We start from the raw sequence: 17,512 nt of genomic DNA on the forward strand, positions 1-17,512 counted from the left end.
TATCTTCTGTTCTATTCCCTCTACCATCTGTGTGCATGCAGCTGCTCATCTCCGCCCCCCCCAATCCCCCCCCAGACTGCTGCTCTCCCCCTCTTTTCTTATTAAATGCAGAAAGTGCACTGTGCAGCCACCTTACCTGCAGGCTGCGATGCAGAGTTGGGACTGAGTAGTCTGTGAAAGAGCCTGGAATGAAGAGCAGCGCCGCATGTCACCTTTAGCCAGGACTCCAGGAGCTGTCAAAGTTACTGTCTGTGCTATGAGATGTAGGACCACACTAACTTTTTCATTCAGATGTAGCAAGCCGCCCCATCAGGTCCCGGCGCCCCTAGGCAGCTGCCTAAAGCTGCCTAGTGGAAGCTCCGGCCCTGACCTGGAGGACTTTACTAATTGGATTGAGCAGTTACCAAATTTCTTGTTTCATTTTCTACTTCTTAAAGCTTTCTGTAGTATAGTGTGTTATTGTCTGTTGGTCAAAAGACAATAATTACAGTACTAAAGGGGCACACTCTTTAAAATAACAGACTCCATTCTTGAAAAACAAGGCTTCCCTCTAGTGTTTAGATGCCAGAATGTGGTATGATCATGCATGATACTTGCCCTTCTCTTTCCTCTACCTCATCCCTCCTCATTTGATGGTAAGTTTTAATGAGAAGTGTTCTCCACCAGTGCCGGCACTACCCGCTCATCAAAGGGATGGAAGGCAGGAAGGATCTAGCCTGGAGAGATGTTCATCCTGCTCTGTATCCCATCCCTGCTGATGTCCCCTGTTGCTGTGCCTGTCACACTGTATGATGGCAGCAGTGTTGGCAGCTTGAATCACTACACTCCACCCCGTGACAGGACAGTATAAAGGACCTGTAAAGGGCATAGTTACACAGGAATGAGGGGCAGATCTACACGAGAATGAGAGGGAAGAGCTACATTGGACCAGGTTGCTACAGAGGATGATGAGCTGCTACAGATCTGGCCAATCAAACTTTGGAGTCTATGTACTAAGTCTTGGAGAGAGATAAAGTGGATGGAGATAAAGTACCAACCAATCAGCTCCTAACTGTCATTTTTTAATCACAGCATGTAACAGGGCAGTTCAGAGTTGATTGGCTGGTACTTTATCTCCGTCCACTTTATCTCTCTCCAAGGCTTAGTACATAGACCCCTTTGTTAAGTGGATAGAAAGTAAGTAAGTGAAAATGTGTGTGTGTGTGTGTGTGTGTGTGGGGGCATTATGTGTATACGTGGCACTTCTGTCAGTATTATGTGTATAAGCGGCAATACTACTATGGACATTATGTGTATAAGGGGCCCTACTACTGGGGGCATTATATGTTTAAGCGACACTACTTCTGTGGGCATTATGTGTATAAGTGGCACTACTACTATGGGCATTATGTGTATAAGGGGCCCTACTACTGGTGGCATTATGTGTAAATGCGGAACTACTTCTGTGGGCATTATGTGTATAAGGGACCCTACTAGTTGAGGCATTATGTGTACAAGCGGTACTACTACTATGGGCATTACGTGTATAAGTGGCACTTCTTTGGGGTGGGCATTATGTGTATAAGCGGCACTACTACTATAGGCATTATGCGCATGATTTGATCACAAACCTGAATAACCCCCAATATGTGTACACTACAATCACTTACTTGTTGTAACTTCAGCCTCTTTGTGGGTAACAATTCTGACACTGGGTCTGGTTGTAACTGGTTTCACTAAAATAGAGATTATGAAATGTGTATTAAGTAATATTGCTCACCAAATATCCTAATGTACAAGGCAAGACATTAAAACATGAACAAAGAAAACTGAAATGGTAATAAACTGAGGAGCGACAAAATCCCCCCGTTCTAGAAACCCTTTTAGTGGCTGCCTGTTTTCGTGGCTATTCACAGCAATAACAGATTCATTAACAGAGCAATTTACCAGTGAAGTCATGTCAGGTCAGTGCATCAGCCATGGCCACGCCCCTCTCCCACTTTGGAGACCTCTGATGTTGGGAGGTACAGTATGTGTAACCCTTTCAAAACTGGTCTAACATCTACAACACATATTACACATACCATTGACGTTTTAGCAACACTATAACTCATTTATTAACAATTTACAAGAATAAATCAGCAAATTATTTTGTCTCTGTCTAGTACAAGCCTGGTCAACCTGTTGCTATCCAGCTGTGGCAAAACTACAAGCAGTATCAGATTAAGGTCCACATGGGCCTGGACCAGAAATATATGAAGGGCATAATGTGTGTGCCGCAGGAGGAGTGATCAGCATGGGGTGTGCATGAATACTGATGGGGGGGTGGGAGGTGACCAGTGTTGTGGGGGGGTGGTCTTCACAGGGGGAGTGGTCTGTGACATGGGGTGTGGCTAGTGCCATGCATAGCTGCAATCTGCCTTCAACAATGTGTAACAAACTAATTTCCAGGTGGGGAGGTGTGCTTGAACTTTTGTGGATATCAAATCCCTTTTTTGGCTGAGCCACCACCACATACACACCGTGACAAAGAGTCAAGCAACTTAACTAACCCCACCGAACTTTACGATCCAAGCTGGGAACCGAGTGCGGCTCGGGACTTCCCACCAGACTCGGATCCCAGAACGAGGTAAAATGTCATTATCCCACTGTCGGACTCTTGCGGGTTTTGGATTCCATATAAAGAGCCACGCATCGCCACCATTTTCACTCCGGGCTTGCAGAGTGAGGGAGACAGACCTCTGTCTCTCTGTGGGTGATGACGTCGGGTGGAATCAGTGTGTGCTCTCTAGGGGTGCTGTCCTGTCACTGTGGTGTCCCTGTGTTGTCAGGGCTCCTGCCCCATCACTGTGGTGGCCTATGCTGTTACAGGTGGTATTCAGTATGCCAGCGGTTTGGATCCTGGTGCTCAGTATACCAGTGCCGGAATCCCGAAACCCGGCATACCGACAACTATTCTCCCTCTTGGGGGTACACGACCCCCCTGGAGGGAGAATAAATAGTGTGGTGTGTGTGTAGCAGCATGCGAGCACAGCAATCCCGCAACGGGCTCATTTGTGCTTGCCCAGCTGTCGGTATGCCAGTGGTCAGGATTCCTAGCACTGGTATGCTGTCCGCCAGGATCCTGGCCGCCAGCATACCATACTACACCTGCTGTTAGGGGTTCTGCAGCTGTACATAAGTGTTGCTGTCATGTCACTGTGCTGTACAGGTGCACTGTCCTGTTTTCTGTAAAAATACAGGGGTGCTGTGAAAATACAGGGGTGCTGGTTTTGTCCTGTATGCTGTAAAAAATTCAGGGATGTTGTACAGGTACACTGGCCCTGTCTTGTATGCTGTAAAATTATAGGAGTGCTGTGAAAATAAATGTATACTGGCCCTGTTTTGTATGCTGTAAAATCACAGGGGTGCTGTTGTTAAAATACTGGTGTGATGGCCCTGTCCTGTATGCTGTAAAAATACAGGGGTGCTGTTGTTAAAAAAGGTACACTGGCCCTGGCTTGTATGCTGTAAAAATACAGGGGTTCTGTGAACATAAATGTACACTGGCCTTGTCCTGTATGCTGTAAAAATACAGGGTTGTTGTTGTTGTTGTTGTTGTTGTTGTTGTTGTTGTTAAAATAAAGGTACACTTGCCCTGTCTTGTTTGCTGTAAAATATAGGTGTGCTGTTGTTAAACTAAAGGTACACTGGCCCTGTCTTGTATGCTGTAAAAATACAGGGATGCTGTGAAAAAAAATGTGCACTGGCCCTATCCTGTATGCAATAAAAATACATGCATGCTGTTGTTAAAATAATGGTACACTGGCCCTGTCTTGTATGCTGTAAAATTACAGGGGTGCTGTTATTAAAATACAGGGGTGCTGGCAATGTCGTGTATGCTGTAAAAATACAGGGGTGCTGTTGTTAAAATAAAGGTACACTGGCCCTGTCTTGTATGCTGTAAAAATACAGGGGTGCTGTGAAAATATATGTACACTGGCCCTGTTCTGTATGCTGTAAAAATATAGGGGTGCTGTTGTTAAATAAAGGTACACTGGCCCTGTCCTGTATGCTGTAAAATAACAGGGGGCTGTTGTTAAAATAAAGGTACACCAGCTCTGTCTTGTATGCTGTAAAATTAAAGTGGTGCTGTGAAATTAAAGGGGCACTGTTCTGTGTGCTGTAATAATAAAGGGGAGCTGTCCTGTGAAATGGAGAACAAAATTTGGAGGAAAAAATAGTGAAAGATCCGGAACCACTTCCACTTCCTAGTACTAGTGCTGAACCTGCTGCTGCCACCAGTCATGACATTGATGATGCAATTCCATCAACGTTGTCTGCTAAGGCCAATGCCCAATGTCATAGAGTGCATGTAAAAAAATTAAAAACCAGAAAAAAACAACTGACTGATGAGAAACGTAAAATTGGCAATATGCCATTGATGACACATAGTGGCAAGGAAAGGCTATGACTGGTGGTTCAGCTTCTCATGAAAATGGAAGCCCTCCTCCCTCTCGAAAAATGTAAAAAATGAAGCTCATTAAAGCACAGGAAAAAATAACTGTACGTTCAGAGATATCACAAATCCCCAAGGAGAGTCCAAGTGTGTCCAGGGTTGCGATGTCTAGGCCTGACATTCCCAAGACTGTATGGGAAGTGTTGGCTCCTACCACCATTTGCATGCCCCCTGCAAGTGCTGATAGGAGCACCGCCAGTCCAGTTGCTGATATTGAGATTGAGGATGTCACTGTAGAAGTACACCAGGATGAGGAATCCTCCTTGGTGTAGCTGGCGCTGAGGAGGAAGTTGACGATGAGGATTCTGATGGTAATGTGGTTTGTTTGAATAAGGCACCAGTGGAGACAGTTGTTGGCCATGGGATGAAAAAGCCAATTGTTATGCGTGGGCAAAACACCATAAAAGCCACCTCTTCAGTGTGGAATTATTTCTACACAAATCCGGACAATAGGTGTCAAGCCATGTGTTGCCTTTGTCAATCCATAATAAGTAGGGGTAAGGATGATAACCACCTAGAAACATCCTCCCTTATATGTCACCTGCAGCGCATTCATCATAAGTCATTGTCAAGTTCGGCAACTTTGGATAATAGTGTAAGCAGTCCACTGACATCTAAATCCCTTCTTCCTCTTGTACCCAAGCTCCTGCAATCCACACCACCAACTCCCTCAACGTCAATTTCCTCCCCAGTCAGTAATGTAAGTAGTCCTGCAGGCCATGTCACTGGCATGACCTACGAGTCCTCTCCTATCTGGGATTCCTCTGGAGGATCCTGGACTGGTACTCCTACTACTGCTGCTGCTGCTGTTGCTGCTGCTGGGAGCTGACCATCATCCCAGAGAGGAAGTCGGAAGACCAATTGTACTACTTTAAATAAGCAATTGACTGTCCAAAAGTCCTTTGCGAGGAAGATGACATATGACAGCAATCAACCTGTTGCAAAGCGGATTACTGAGGCCAAAAAAACTATGCTGGTGTTAGACGTACCTCCGGTATCCGCCATTAGTGCAGTGGGATTTAGACTGTTGATGGACGTACTGTGTCCCCAGTACCAGATACCGTCTAGACTCCACTTCACTAGGCAAGCAATTCCCGGACTGTACAGGGACATTAAAAAAAGTGTCCTCATTGTCCTCAAAAATGCGGTTGTATCCACTGTCCACTTAACCATGGACATGTGGACAAGTGGAGCAGGGAAAACGAAGGACTACATGACTGTGACAGCCCACTGGGTAGAAGTATTGCCTTCAGCAGTAACAACAGCAGCGGCACCAGCAGCGGGATCTCACAAACACCAACTTGTTCCTAGGCTACGCTATGCTGTGTATTACCGATTTCTGTAAGAGGCACACGACTGACAACATCTTACAGAAACTGAGGGACATCATCGCACAATGGCTTACCCCACTTAGACTCTCCTGGGGATTTGTGATATCGGACAATGCCACCAATATTGTGTGTGCATTACATCTGGGCAAATTCCAAAACATCCCATGTTTCGCAGACACAATTAATTTGGTAGTGCAGAATTTTTTGAAAAACGACATGGGCGAGCAGGAAATGGTGTCAGAGGCCCAAAAAATTGAGGGCTACTTTCAACATTCAGTGACTGCATGCTGAAGTCTGGAGCGCCAGCAAACACACTTCAACCTGCCCTGCCATCACCTGAAGAAAGAGGTAGTAACGAGGTGAAATTCAACCCTCTATATGCTTCAGAGGATGGAAGACCAGCAAAAGGCCATTCAAGCTTATACATCCACTTATGATATAGACAAAGGAGGGGGAATGCACCTGACTCAAGTGCAGTGGAGAATGATTTCCGTGTTGTGCAAGGTTCTCCAACCCTTCAAACTTTCCACACGTGATGTCAGTTCAGACACTGCCAGCTTGAGTCAGGTCATTCCCCTCATCAGGCTTTTGCAGAAGCAGCTGGAGAAATTGTAGGAAGAGCTAAGATGGAGTGATTCCGCTAAGTATGTGGGACTTGTGGATGGAGCCCTTCATTCGCTTTGCCAGGATTCAAGGGTGGTCAATCTGCTGAAATCAGAGCACTACATTTTGGCCACCGTGCTCGCTCCTAGGTTTAAAGCCTATGTTTTACCTCTCTTTCCAGCAGACACAAGTCTGCAGAGGTGCAAAGACCTGCTGGTGAGAAAATTGTCAACTCAAGCGGAACGTGACCCATCAACAGCTCCTCCTTCATTTTCTCCCACAACTGGGGCTGTGAGAAAAAGAATAAAAGTTCCTAGCCCACCCGCTAGCAGTGATGCAGGGCAGTCTGGAGCAAGTGTTGATATCTGGTCTGGACTGAAGGAGCTGCCAACTATTACTGACATGTCTACTGTCACTGCACATGATTGTGTCACCATTGAAAGAATGGTGTAGGATTATATGAGTGACAGCATCCAAGTAGGCACGTCAGTATGTATACTGGCAAGAAAAAGAGGCAATTTGGATGTCCTTGCACAAACTGGCTTTATTTTACCTAAGTTGCCAATCTCCAGTGTGTATTCCGAAAGAGTGTTTAGTGCAGTCGGTAACCTTGACAGCGATCGGTGTAGAAGGTTACTTCCACAAAATGCGGAGAAGATGATGTTCATCAAAATGAATTATAAATTCCTCCAGGAAGACCTTTACCAGCAATTGCCTCCAGAAAGTACACAGGGATCTGTGATGGTGTATTCAAGTTGGGACGAATTAATACTCTGTGAGGATGAGTATGTAAACACTGAAAGGGGTGAGGAATCGGATGACATCTTGCCCCTGTGATCCAGTTTGTGCAAGGAGAGATCAATTGCTTCTTTTTTGGTGGGGGTCCAAACAAACCAATCATTTCAGCCGCAGCTGTGTGGCAGACCCTGTCGCTGAAATGATTGGTTTGTTAAAGTGTGCATGTCCTGTTTATACAAAAAAAGGTTGGGTGAGAGGGCCCAAGGACAATTCCATCTTGCGCCTCTTCTTTTTCTTTGCATTATGTGCTCTTTGGGGCCTAGTTTTTAAAACAGCCATCCTGTCTCCCACTGTAGTGCCACTCCTAGATGGGCCACGTGTTTTTTCCGCCCACTTGTGTTGCTTAGCTTAGTCATCCAGCTACCTCGGTGCATCCTTTTGGCCTAAAAAAAATAAGGTGAGGTGTTCAGAATAGACTGGAAATGAGTGGAAATGAGTGGAAATGATTATTAGGTATTAGGACCGCTATTAGTATTAGGACCGCTTAGGCTCAGTATTAGGACCGCTATTGTTCAATATTTTCATTAACGACCTAACAGAAGGTCTAGAGAGCATGGTGTCAATTTTTGCAGATGATACCAAATTGTGTAAGGCTATAAATACAGAGGAGGATGCCGAGTCTCTTCAGAACGACTTAGTTAAATTAGAAGCATGGGCAGCCAAATGGAGAATGCGCTTCAACACAGACAAGTGTAAGGTAATGCACTGTGGTAACAAAAACAAAAATTACACCTACCTACTAAATGGGGCAAAATTAGGGGATTCTGTACTGGAAAAGGACTTGGGTGTCCTCATAGATAGCAAGCTAAGCAGTAGTACCCAAACTAGAACTGCAGCAAAGAAGGCTAATAAGATATTAGCATGCATAAAATTGATGCTAGGGACGAGAGTATTATACTCCCGTTATATAAATCACTAGTGAGGCCACACCTTGAATACTGTGTACAATTCTGGGCACCGTACTACAAAAAGGATATCCTGGAGCTTGAAAAAGTACAGAAGAGGGCGACCAAACTAATTAAGGGCATGGAGACGATGGAATACACGGAAAGGCTTGAAAGACTAGGCATGTTTACATTGGAAAAGCGGAGACTAAGAGGGGATATGATCAACATCTACAAATATATAAGGGGACAATACACAGAGCTTGCGCGGGACCTGTTTTTGGTTAGATCAACACAGAGGACTCGTGGACACTCGCTCAGGTTAGAGGAGAGGAGATTCTGCACAATACGGCGTAAAGGCTTTTTCACGGTAAGGACAATACATGTTTGGAATTCCCTGCCCGAGGGAGTTGTAATGGCGGAATCTGTCAACACCTTTAAGAATGGGTTAGATAAATTCCTAATGAATAAGGATATCCAGGGGTATGGTGCATAGTCATGCATTATAGTTACTATAAATAGGGATAAAATGCAACGGCTGACAGCAGCATCAGTCAGAAATTTTAGTCAAATCATCATGCATAGGAGACCACAAATAGGTTGAACTCGATGGACAATTGTCTTTTTTCAACCTCAGATACTATGGGGTATATTTACTAACATTCGTAATTTCCGAAAATAGGTCAAAGTTCAATCACGAATGACATCGAGAGTGTAAAACTGCAACTTTTTGAATTTATTACGATGGATTTACTAAGCTGTCGTATTCGTGTTTTTCTTTTCTTCCGATGTCGATGTCATTCGTTTTTTTTTTCCTAATTTTACGGCAGTGATTAGCAAAACACTGCCGTTTTTTTTTACAATCAATCTCGGCCGGATCTGTGTGATCCGTGCTGGGGTTCTTTTTATTTTTTATTTTTAATTAAACAATGTAAAATCCCCCCAAAAAATGCGTGGGGTCCCCCCTCCTAAGCATAACCAGCCTCGGGCTCTTTGAGCCGATCCTGGTTGCAGAAATATGGGAAAAAAATGACAGGGGTTCCCCCATATTTAAGCAACCAGCATCGGGCTCTGCGCCTGGTCCTGGTCCCAAAAATACGGGGGACAAAAAGAGTAGGGGTCCCCCGTATTTTTAAAACCAGCACCGGGCTCCACTAGCTGGACAGATAATGCCACAGCCGGGGGTCACTTTTATATAGTGCCCTGCGGCCGTGGCATCAAAAATCCAACTAGTCACCCCTGGCCGGGGTACCATGGGGGAGTGGGGACCCCTTCAATCAAGGGGTCCCCCCCCCCCAGCCACCCAAGGGCCAGGGGTGAAGCCCGAGGCTGTCCCCCCCCATCCAATGGGCTGCGGATGGGGGGGCTGATAGCCTTTGTTGTAAAATAAAAGATATTGTTTTTAGTAGCAGTACTACAAGTCCCAGCAAGCCTCCCCCGCATGCTGGTACTTGGAGAACCACAAGTACCAGCATGCGGCGGAAAAACTGGCCCGCTGGTACCTGTAGTACTACCACTAAAAAAATACCCAAAAAAACACAAGACACACACACCGTGAAAGTATAATTTTATTACATACATACACACATACATACATACTTACCTTATGTTCCCACGCAGGTCGGTCCTCTTCTCCAGTAGAATCCAAGGGGTACCTGTTGAATAAATTCTACTCACGAGATCCAGGGGTCCAGGCTCCTCGGCAAATCCAGGGATAATCCACGTACTTGAATAAAACAAAAAAACGGTTGCCCGACCACGAACTGAAAGGTGACCCATGTTTGCACATGGGTCACCTTCCCACGAATGCCAGAAACCCACTTTGCCTTCTGGCTAAGTGGGTTTCTTCAGCCAATCAGGGAGTGCCACGTTGTAGCACTCTCCTGATCAGCTGTGTGGTCCTGTCTTCACTGACAGGCAGCACACGGCAGTGTTACAATGTAGCGCCTATGCGCTACATTGTAACCAATGGTGGGAACTTTCTGCTCAGCGGTGACGTCACTTTAGGTCAACCGCAGGGCAGAAAGTTCCCACCATTGGTTACAATGTAGCGCATAGGCGCTACATTGTAACACTGCCGTGTGCTGCCTGTCAGTGAGGACAAGAGCACACAGCCGATCAGGAGGGTGCTACAACGTGGCACTCCCTGATTGGCTGAAGAAACCCACTTAGCCAGAAGGCAAAGTGGGTTTCTGGCATTCGTGGGAAGGTGACCCATGTGCAAACATGGGTCACCTTTCAGTTCGTGGTCGGGCAACCGTTTTTTTGTTTTATTCAAGTACGTGGATTATCCCTGGATTTGCCGAGGAGCCTGGACCCCTGGATCTCGTGAGTAGAATTTATTCAACAGGTACCCCTTGGATTCTACTGGAGAAGAGGACCGACCTGCGTGGGAACATAAGGTAAGTATGTATGTATGTGTGTATGTATGTAATAAAATTATACTTTCACGGTGTGTGTGTCTTGTGTTTTTTTGGGTATTTTTTTAGTGGTAGTACTACAGGTACCAGCGGGCCCGTTTTTCCGCCGCATGCTGGTACTTGTGGTTCTCCAAGTACCAGCATGCGGGGGAGGCTTGCTGGGACTTGTAGTACTGCTACTAAAAACAATATCTTTTATTTTACAACAAAGGCTATCAGCCCTCCCATCCGCAGCCCATTGGATGGGGGGGGGACAGCCTCGGGCTTCACCCCTGGCCCTTGGGTGGCTGGGGGGGGGGGACCCCTTGATTGAAGGGGTTCCCACTCCCCCAGGGTACCCCGGCCAGGGGTGACTAGTTGGATTTTTGATGCCACGGCCGCAGGGCGCTGTATAAAAGTGACCCCCGGCTGTGGCATTATCTGTCCAGCTAGTGGAGCCCGGTGCTGGTTTTAAAAATACGGGGGACCCCTACTCTTTTTTCCCCCCGTATTTTTGGGACCAGGACCAGGCGCAGAGCCCGATGCTGGTTGCTTAAATATGGGGGAACCCCTGTCATTTTTTTCACCATATTTCTGCAACCAGGATCGGCTCAAAGAGCCCGAGGCTGGTTATGCTTAGGAGGGGGGACCCCACGCAATTTTTTTTGAAAAAATAAGCACTTTCCCACCCCTTCCCACTGATATACATGCACGGATCTCATGGATCCGTGCATGCCTATCCAATCACGAATAAAAAAAAAAGGTCTGTTTTTTTTTAGCACTTTTTTACGAGTTGTAATTTTTCACGGCAGTGTTTGTTCTTTTTTGGCTTTGCACTTCTTAGTAAATGACCGAGATTCATACTTAAACAGCCGCGTTTTGACCGATGGTGTATTCATTCGTAATTTTTTACCTGAACTTGCAAAAAATTACGAATGCCCTCATCACTGCCGTGATTAGTGTTTAGTAAATGACCGAGATTAACCGAGATGACACTTTGAAGAAAAAACGGCATCTCGGTCAAAATCGGGAGCTTAGTAAATATACCCCTATTTATGTTACTATGTTACAATGTTATTGAAGTTAATAATACCATAGGGGTAAAAAAAAAAACAGAACCAAAACCCAAAAGGGTGGTTTTGGCAAAACCAATCCAGATCCAAAACACGAACGGAGATCCAGATCCAAAACCAAAACACAAAACCCGAAAAGCGTCCGCCGCATATCTCTAAATTTTATAATCTTTGGTGAATAATGTGAAGGTTAACAGTTGCTGAAGTACATAAGATCCAGGGGGGTCATTCTGACCTGATCGCACGCATGCGATCGGGTCAGGACTGCACATGCGCCGGCGCCGCAGTGCGCCGGCGCATGCCAGATGGCCAAAGACCGTCGGGCCGCTACGATCACCTCTGCCTGATTGACAGGCAGAGGCGGTCGCTGGGCGGGGGAGGGGGAAGAAAGGCCGCCATTTCGTGGGCGCGGTCTGGCCAACGCAGGCAAGGCTGGATTGAATGGGGGGCGGGCTGCAGTGGCTGCATGACGTTACATGCAGCCGCTGCAGGCCGGGCAGCGATGAGTAGCTCCCGGCCAGCGCGCTAAAGCTGCGCTTTGCACTTTGCACTTCTGCGGGGGGGGGGGGCAGCACTGACATGTGGGGCGTGATTGCCCTGTCCTGGGCTTCCCCCACATGTCAGTGTGAATGGTCGTGGCTGTGCTAAATTTAGCACAGCTACGATCATCTCGGAATGACCCCCCATATACAATAGTTAATGATGAAGGATCGCTTTGCAGAAATACAACTCTCAAATAGCCAAAACACAGATAACGGTAGGAGGTTAAGACCCACTGCTTGGGAGATTAGCTAAATCAGGTGAAATAATAATACAGGTTTTATAACTCCATCTCGTATACCTAGTAGTAGCAATAAGGTAGCAGGCAGGGGTCCGAGGAAACAGTAAAGTAGCAAACAGGTGAATTAATAAAGCAGGCTGACTTTGGCTTTTAAGCACAGTTACAGGTAACCAGCCTTAGCAGTTGAGAAGCAAACAGGTGCATTAATAAAATAGGTACATTCTCTGCCAATTATTCAATGACTATACCCAAGCCTCTACAATAACCTATCCGCACTTTCAAATCTCTCATCAGCATAACACACATCTGCCTTATGAGTTATTGAGTTATATGCAACTAATTTAACACAGAAAGGAGCACATCTTCACCAATAACCTTTATGCATGACATTTTTAGCATAATCACATTAGCATGGAACGACATACATTTGCATTAACACAGTTTGCATTATCTCAAAGAGAATATAGGGTTGCTTTGAAGGAGAGGTCACAAGGGGCACACTTCCAGACTCTAGCACTGTTGCCTGCACAGAAGCAAGGGTAAATCCCCCGGAATGGCCCTTTCCACTTTATCCCTATTAATTTAACTAGGGGACACCTAGGAGGGGAGCCTACACTCTTTTAGCAGATATGTGGGGCGATGACTGATAAAGAACCAACCCCTGATCCTGTATAATGGGCATTGCGGGGACGAGGGGAACCTAGCCCCCCCTTTTATTATAGAAGAACCAATACCAGGGAAGTGGGAGCCTTTTCCTCATTTACTTTAAAACCATTCCACCAGGGCCGTATTGCAGCGGAAGGTGAGGCAGGGGCAGAGTAATGCAGTGGAAGGTTATAGTAGGACACTGGGTCTCATCAACCAGTTGTGACTCTTCTGCCACCTCCAATCTGGCTCCCATGATCTTCCACACCACCCAGGATGCTGAGCACCGGACTGGGCAGCGCTCCTTTTCCTGGCAACTGCTGTCCTGAAGTCTCTTTCCTCCAGCTTCTGCTCTGCTCCAGTCGGGGTCCTGAGTCCGTCTCCCATATCAGTCTGCCTCATATTTCTATTCCTGCCCGGGGTCCTTCCAGGGGTCCAGTGGCTGTAGTTGTCCTTGGCTCCACCCGTTCTCCTCTTCTCCAGTCCGGACACTGCTACTCCCAGGGATCGGGTGACTGCAGTTGTATAAGTCCTCAATTCGGCCTGACGACCCTCTGGAGACTGTACTCGAGTCTTCTTCTCCAAGGTGACTCTCGATTCTGGGGTCTTCGTCCCAGCAGGCAGTGTTGCGGGAAGCCCTTCTCCTAAGCAGAGGCTCTTTAGTACTTTATCCTCTTCCTTTGGTGGTCCCTTGATCTGGATGCTGCAATCTAGGACCAGGTAACGGCATCCAGTGCGCTTTCTCCTTCTCTCCTGTCCCTCCCAGTATGTGGTCCAGTCTCCTTCTCTCGTCGCCCCAGGCAGTCTCCTCGCCCGGAAAACACATTGATACTATATGAACCAATGATACAGAGCCCTTAAAAATGTAAATATATATTTTAATTGGAAAAACAAGTATTTATACAGTTGAATTAAGATCTCTGATGACAAAAAGTTAATATAGGGTGTTATCATTATAAGTAGTGTTCTGTTCATATGTACAGTGCCTTGATAAAGTATTCACCCCCTTTGCATTTTTCATGTTTTGTTGCCTCACAACCTGGAATTAATATGGATTGTTTGAAGGTTTGCATCATTTAATTCACAGAGCATGCCTACAACTTTGAAGATTTTTTTTATTTTTTATTGTGAAGCAAACAAGTAGGATAAAATAACAGAAAACTTCAGCGTGCATAACTATTCACCCCCCCCTAAAGTCAGCACTTTGTAGAGCCACCTTTTGTGCCTATTACAGCTGCAAGTCCCTTTTTTAGTAAGTCTCTGTGAGCTTGCCATATTTTGCCACTAGGATTTTTGCCCATTCCTCAACGCAAAACTGCTCAAGCTCCATCATGTTGGATGGTTTCCACTTGTGAACAGCAATCTTCAAGTCTGACCACAGATTCTCAATTGGATTGAGATCTGGGCTTTGACTAGGCCTTTCCAACACATTTAAATGTTTCCCCTTAAACCACTCGAGTGTTGCTTTAGCAGTATGCTTCGGGTCATTGTCCTGCTGGAAGGTGAACCTCCATTCCAGTCTCAAATCACAGGCAGACTGAAACAGGTTTTGCTCAGAAATATTCCTGTATTTAGCACCATCCATCTTTCCCTTGACTCGAAACAGTTTCCCAGTCCCTGCTGCTGAAAAACATCCCCACAGCATGATAATGCCACCACCATATTTCACTGTGTGGATGATGTTCTTGGGGTGATGGGATGTGTTGGGTTTGCACTAGATATAGCATTTTCCTTGGTGGCCGAAAAGTAAAAATTTAGTCTCATCTAACCAGAGCACCTTCCTCCATACATTTGGGGAGTCATCCACATGCCTTTTGGCAAACTCAAAATGTGCCTTCTTATTTTTAACACTAAGAAATGTTTTTTTTCTGGCCACTCTTCCATAAAGCCCAGCTCTATGGAGTGTACGGCTTATTGTGGTTACATGCACAGATACAGTACACCAGTCTCTGCTGTGGAACTCTGCAGCTCCTTCAGGGTAACATAGTAACATAGTAACATAGTATCTGAGGTTGAAAAAAGACAATTGTCCATCGAGTTCAACCTATTTGTGGTGTCCTATGCATGATGATTTGACTAAAATTTCTGACTGATGCTGCTGTCAGCCATTGCATTTTATCCCTATTTATAGTAACTATAATGCATGACTATGCACCATACCCCAGGATATCCTTATCCAATAGGAATTTATCTAACCCATTCTTAAAGGTGTTGACAGATTCCGCCATTACAACTCCCTCGGGCAGGGAATTCCAAACACGTATTGTCCTTACCGTGAAAAAGCTTTTACGCCGTATTGTGCGGAATCTCCTTTCCTCTAACCTGAGCGAGTGTCCACGAGTCCTCTGTGTTGATCTAACCAAAAACAGGTCCCGCGCAAGCTCTGTGTATTGTCCCCTTATATATTTGTAGATGTTGATCATATCCCCTCTTAGTCTCCGCTTTTCCAATGTAAACATGCCTAGTCTTTCAAGCCTTTCCTTGTATTCCATCGTCTCCATGCCCTTAATTAGTTTGGTCGCCCTCCTCTGTACCTTTTCAAGCTCCAGGATATCCTTTTTGTAGTACGGTGCCCAGAATTGTACACAGTATTCAAGGTGTGGCCTCACTAGTGATTTATATAACGGGAGTATAATACTCTCGTCCCTAGCATCAATACCCCGTTTTATGCATGCTAATATCTTATTAGCCTTCTTTGCTGCAGTCCTACTTTGGGTACTACTGCTTAGCTTGCTATCTATGAGGACACCTAAGTCCTTTTCCAGTACAGAATCCCCTAATTTTACCCCATTTAGTAGGTAGGTGTAATTTTTGTTCTTGTTACCACAGTGCATTACCTTACACTTGTCTGTGTTGAAGCGCATTCTCCATTTGGCTGCCCATGCTTCTAATTTAACTAAGTCGTTCTGAAGAGACTTGGCATCCTCCTCTGTATTTATAGCCTTACACAATTTGGTATCATCTTCAAAAATTGACACCATGCTCTCTAGACCTTCTGTTAGATCGTTAATGAAAATATTGAACAATAGCGGTCCTAATACTGAGCCTTGCGGCACACCACTTAGCACTTCAGTCCAAGTTGAAAAAGATCCATTAACCACAACGCGCTGCTTCCTATTATCTAACCAGTTTTTGACCCAAGTGCATATTGTGCTTCCTAGCCCTGATTCTTGTAGCTTGTATATAAGTCTCATGTGTGGTCCAGTATCGAACGCTTTGGCAAAGTCTAAAAAGATTACATCCACGTCTTTACCCTGATCTAGGTTTGCGCTTACTGTTTCATAAAAGCCAAGTAAGTTGGTTTGACAGGATCTGTCCTTCATAAACCCATGTTGATTCCTTTTAATGACCTTATTGGTTTCAAGGAACTTCTGAATACTATCTCTTAGAATACCTTCCAATACTTTCCCCACTATAGATGTAAGACTAACTGGTCTATAATTACCTGATTCAGCTTTACTTCCCTTTTTGAATATAGGCACTACTTCCGCTATACGCCAGTCTTTGGGAACCTGATATAACTGAATCCTCAAAGATCAAAGATAGCGGTTTTGCCAGTTCAGAGTGAAGCTCCATTAGAACCCTTGGATGAATACCATCGGGCCCTGGTGATTTATTAATCTTTAAATGTTTTAATCGGTCACAGACTACTTCCTCGCTTAAATAAGTACCTATCAGTGTGATATTGTCATTATTGAGATTGTGTGTCAGTCCCTGAATTGGGTCCTATCTAGTGAATACTGTTGAAAAAAACTCATTTAGTGTGTCCGCTATGTCATTATCATTTTTGCTTAAGACTCCCAACTTGTCTTTGGTTTATGTGCTGCCTCTCTGATTAATGCCCTCCTTGCCCAGTCTGTGAGTTTTGGTGGCCGGCCCTCTCTGGGCAGGTTTGTTGTGGTACCATGTTCTTTCCATTTGAAGATGATGGATTTGATGGTGCTCCGGGGGATCATCAAAGATTTGGATATTATTTTATAACCCAACTCTGACTTGTACTTCTCAACAACTTTGTCCCAGACTTGTTTGGAGAGCTCCTTGGTCTTCATGGTGGGATGCCTCTTGCTTAGTGGTGTTGCAGCCTCTGGGGCCTTTCAGAAAAGGTTTGTTTATACTGACAGATCATGTGACACTTATATTGCACACAGGTGGACTTCATTTCACTAATTATGTGACTTCTGAAGTAGAGATGAGCGCCTGAAATTTTTCGGGTTTTGTGTTTTGGTTTTGGGTTCGGTTCCGCGGCCGTGTTTTGGGTTCGACCGCGTTTTGGCAAAACCTCACCGAATTTTTTTTGTCGGATTCGGGTGTGTTTTGGATTCGGGTGTTTTTTTCAAAAAACCCTAAAAAACAGCTTAAATCATAGAATTTGGGGGTAATTTTGATCCCAAAGTATTATTAACCTCAAAAAACATAATTTACACTCATTTTCAGCCTATTCTGAACACATCACACCTCACAATATTATTTTTAGTCCTAAAATTTGCACCGAGGTCGCTGTGTGAGTAAGATAAGCGACCC

At 45.2% G+C, this 17,512-nt stretch overlaps 1 protein-coding gene across 1 annotated transcript in view; it reads right to left on the reverse strand.

Moving 5' to 3' along the window:
• VSIG4 (V-set and immunoglobulin domain containing 4) overlaps positions 1 to 17,512 on the reverse strand; it is a 279,878-nt gene that overhangs the window by 14,749 nt on the left and 247,617 nt on the right. The window contains exon 5 of the mRNA XM_063935615.1: positions 1,650 to 1,715. Coding sequence (XP_063791685.1) covers positions 1,650 to 1,715 — 66 coding nt within the window. The remainder of the gene's footprint in view (positions 1 to 1,649; positions 1,716 to 17,512) is intronic.

The sequence above is a fragment of the Pseudophryne corroboree genome, chromosome 8, assembly GCF_028390025.1.
Source record: "Pseudophryne corroboree isolate aPseCor3 chromosome 8, aPseCor3.hap2, whole genome shotgun sequence".
NCBI lineage: Eukaryota > Metazoa > Chordata > Amphibia > Anura > Myobatrachidae > Pseudophryne > Pseudophryne corroboree.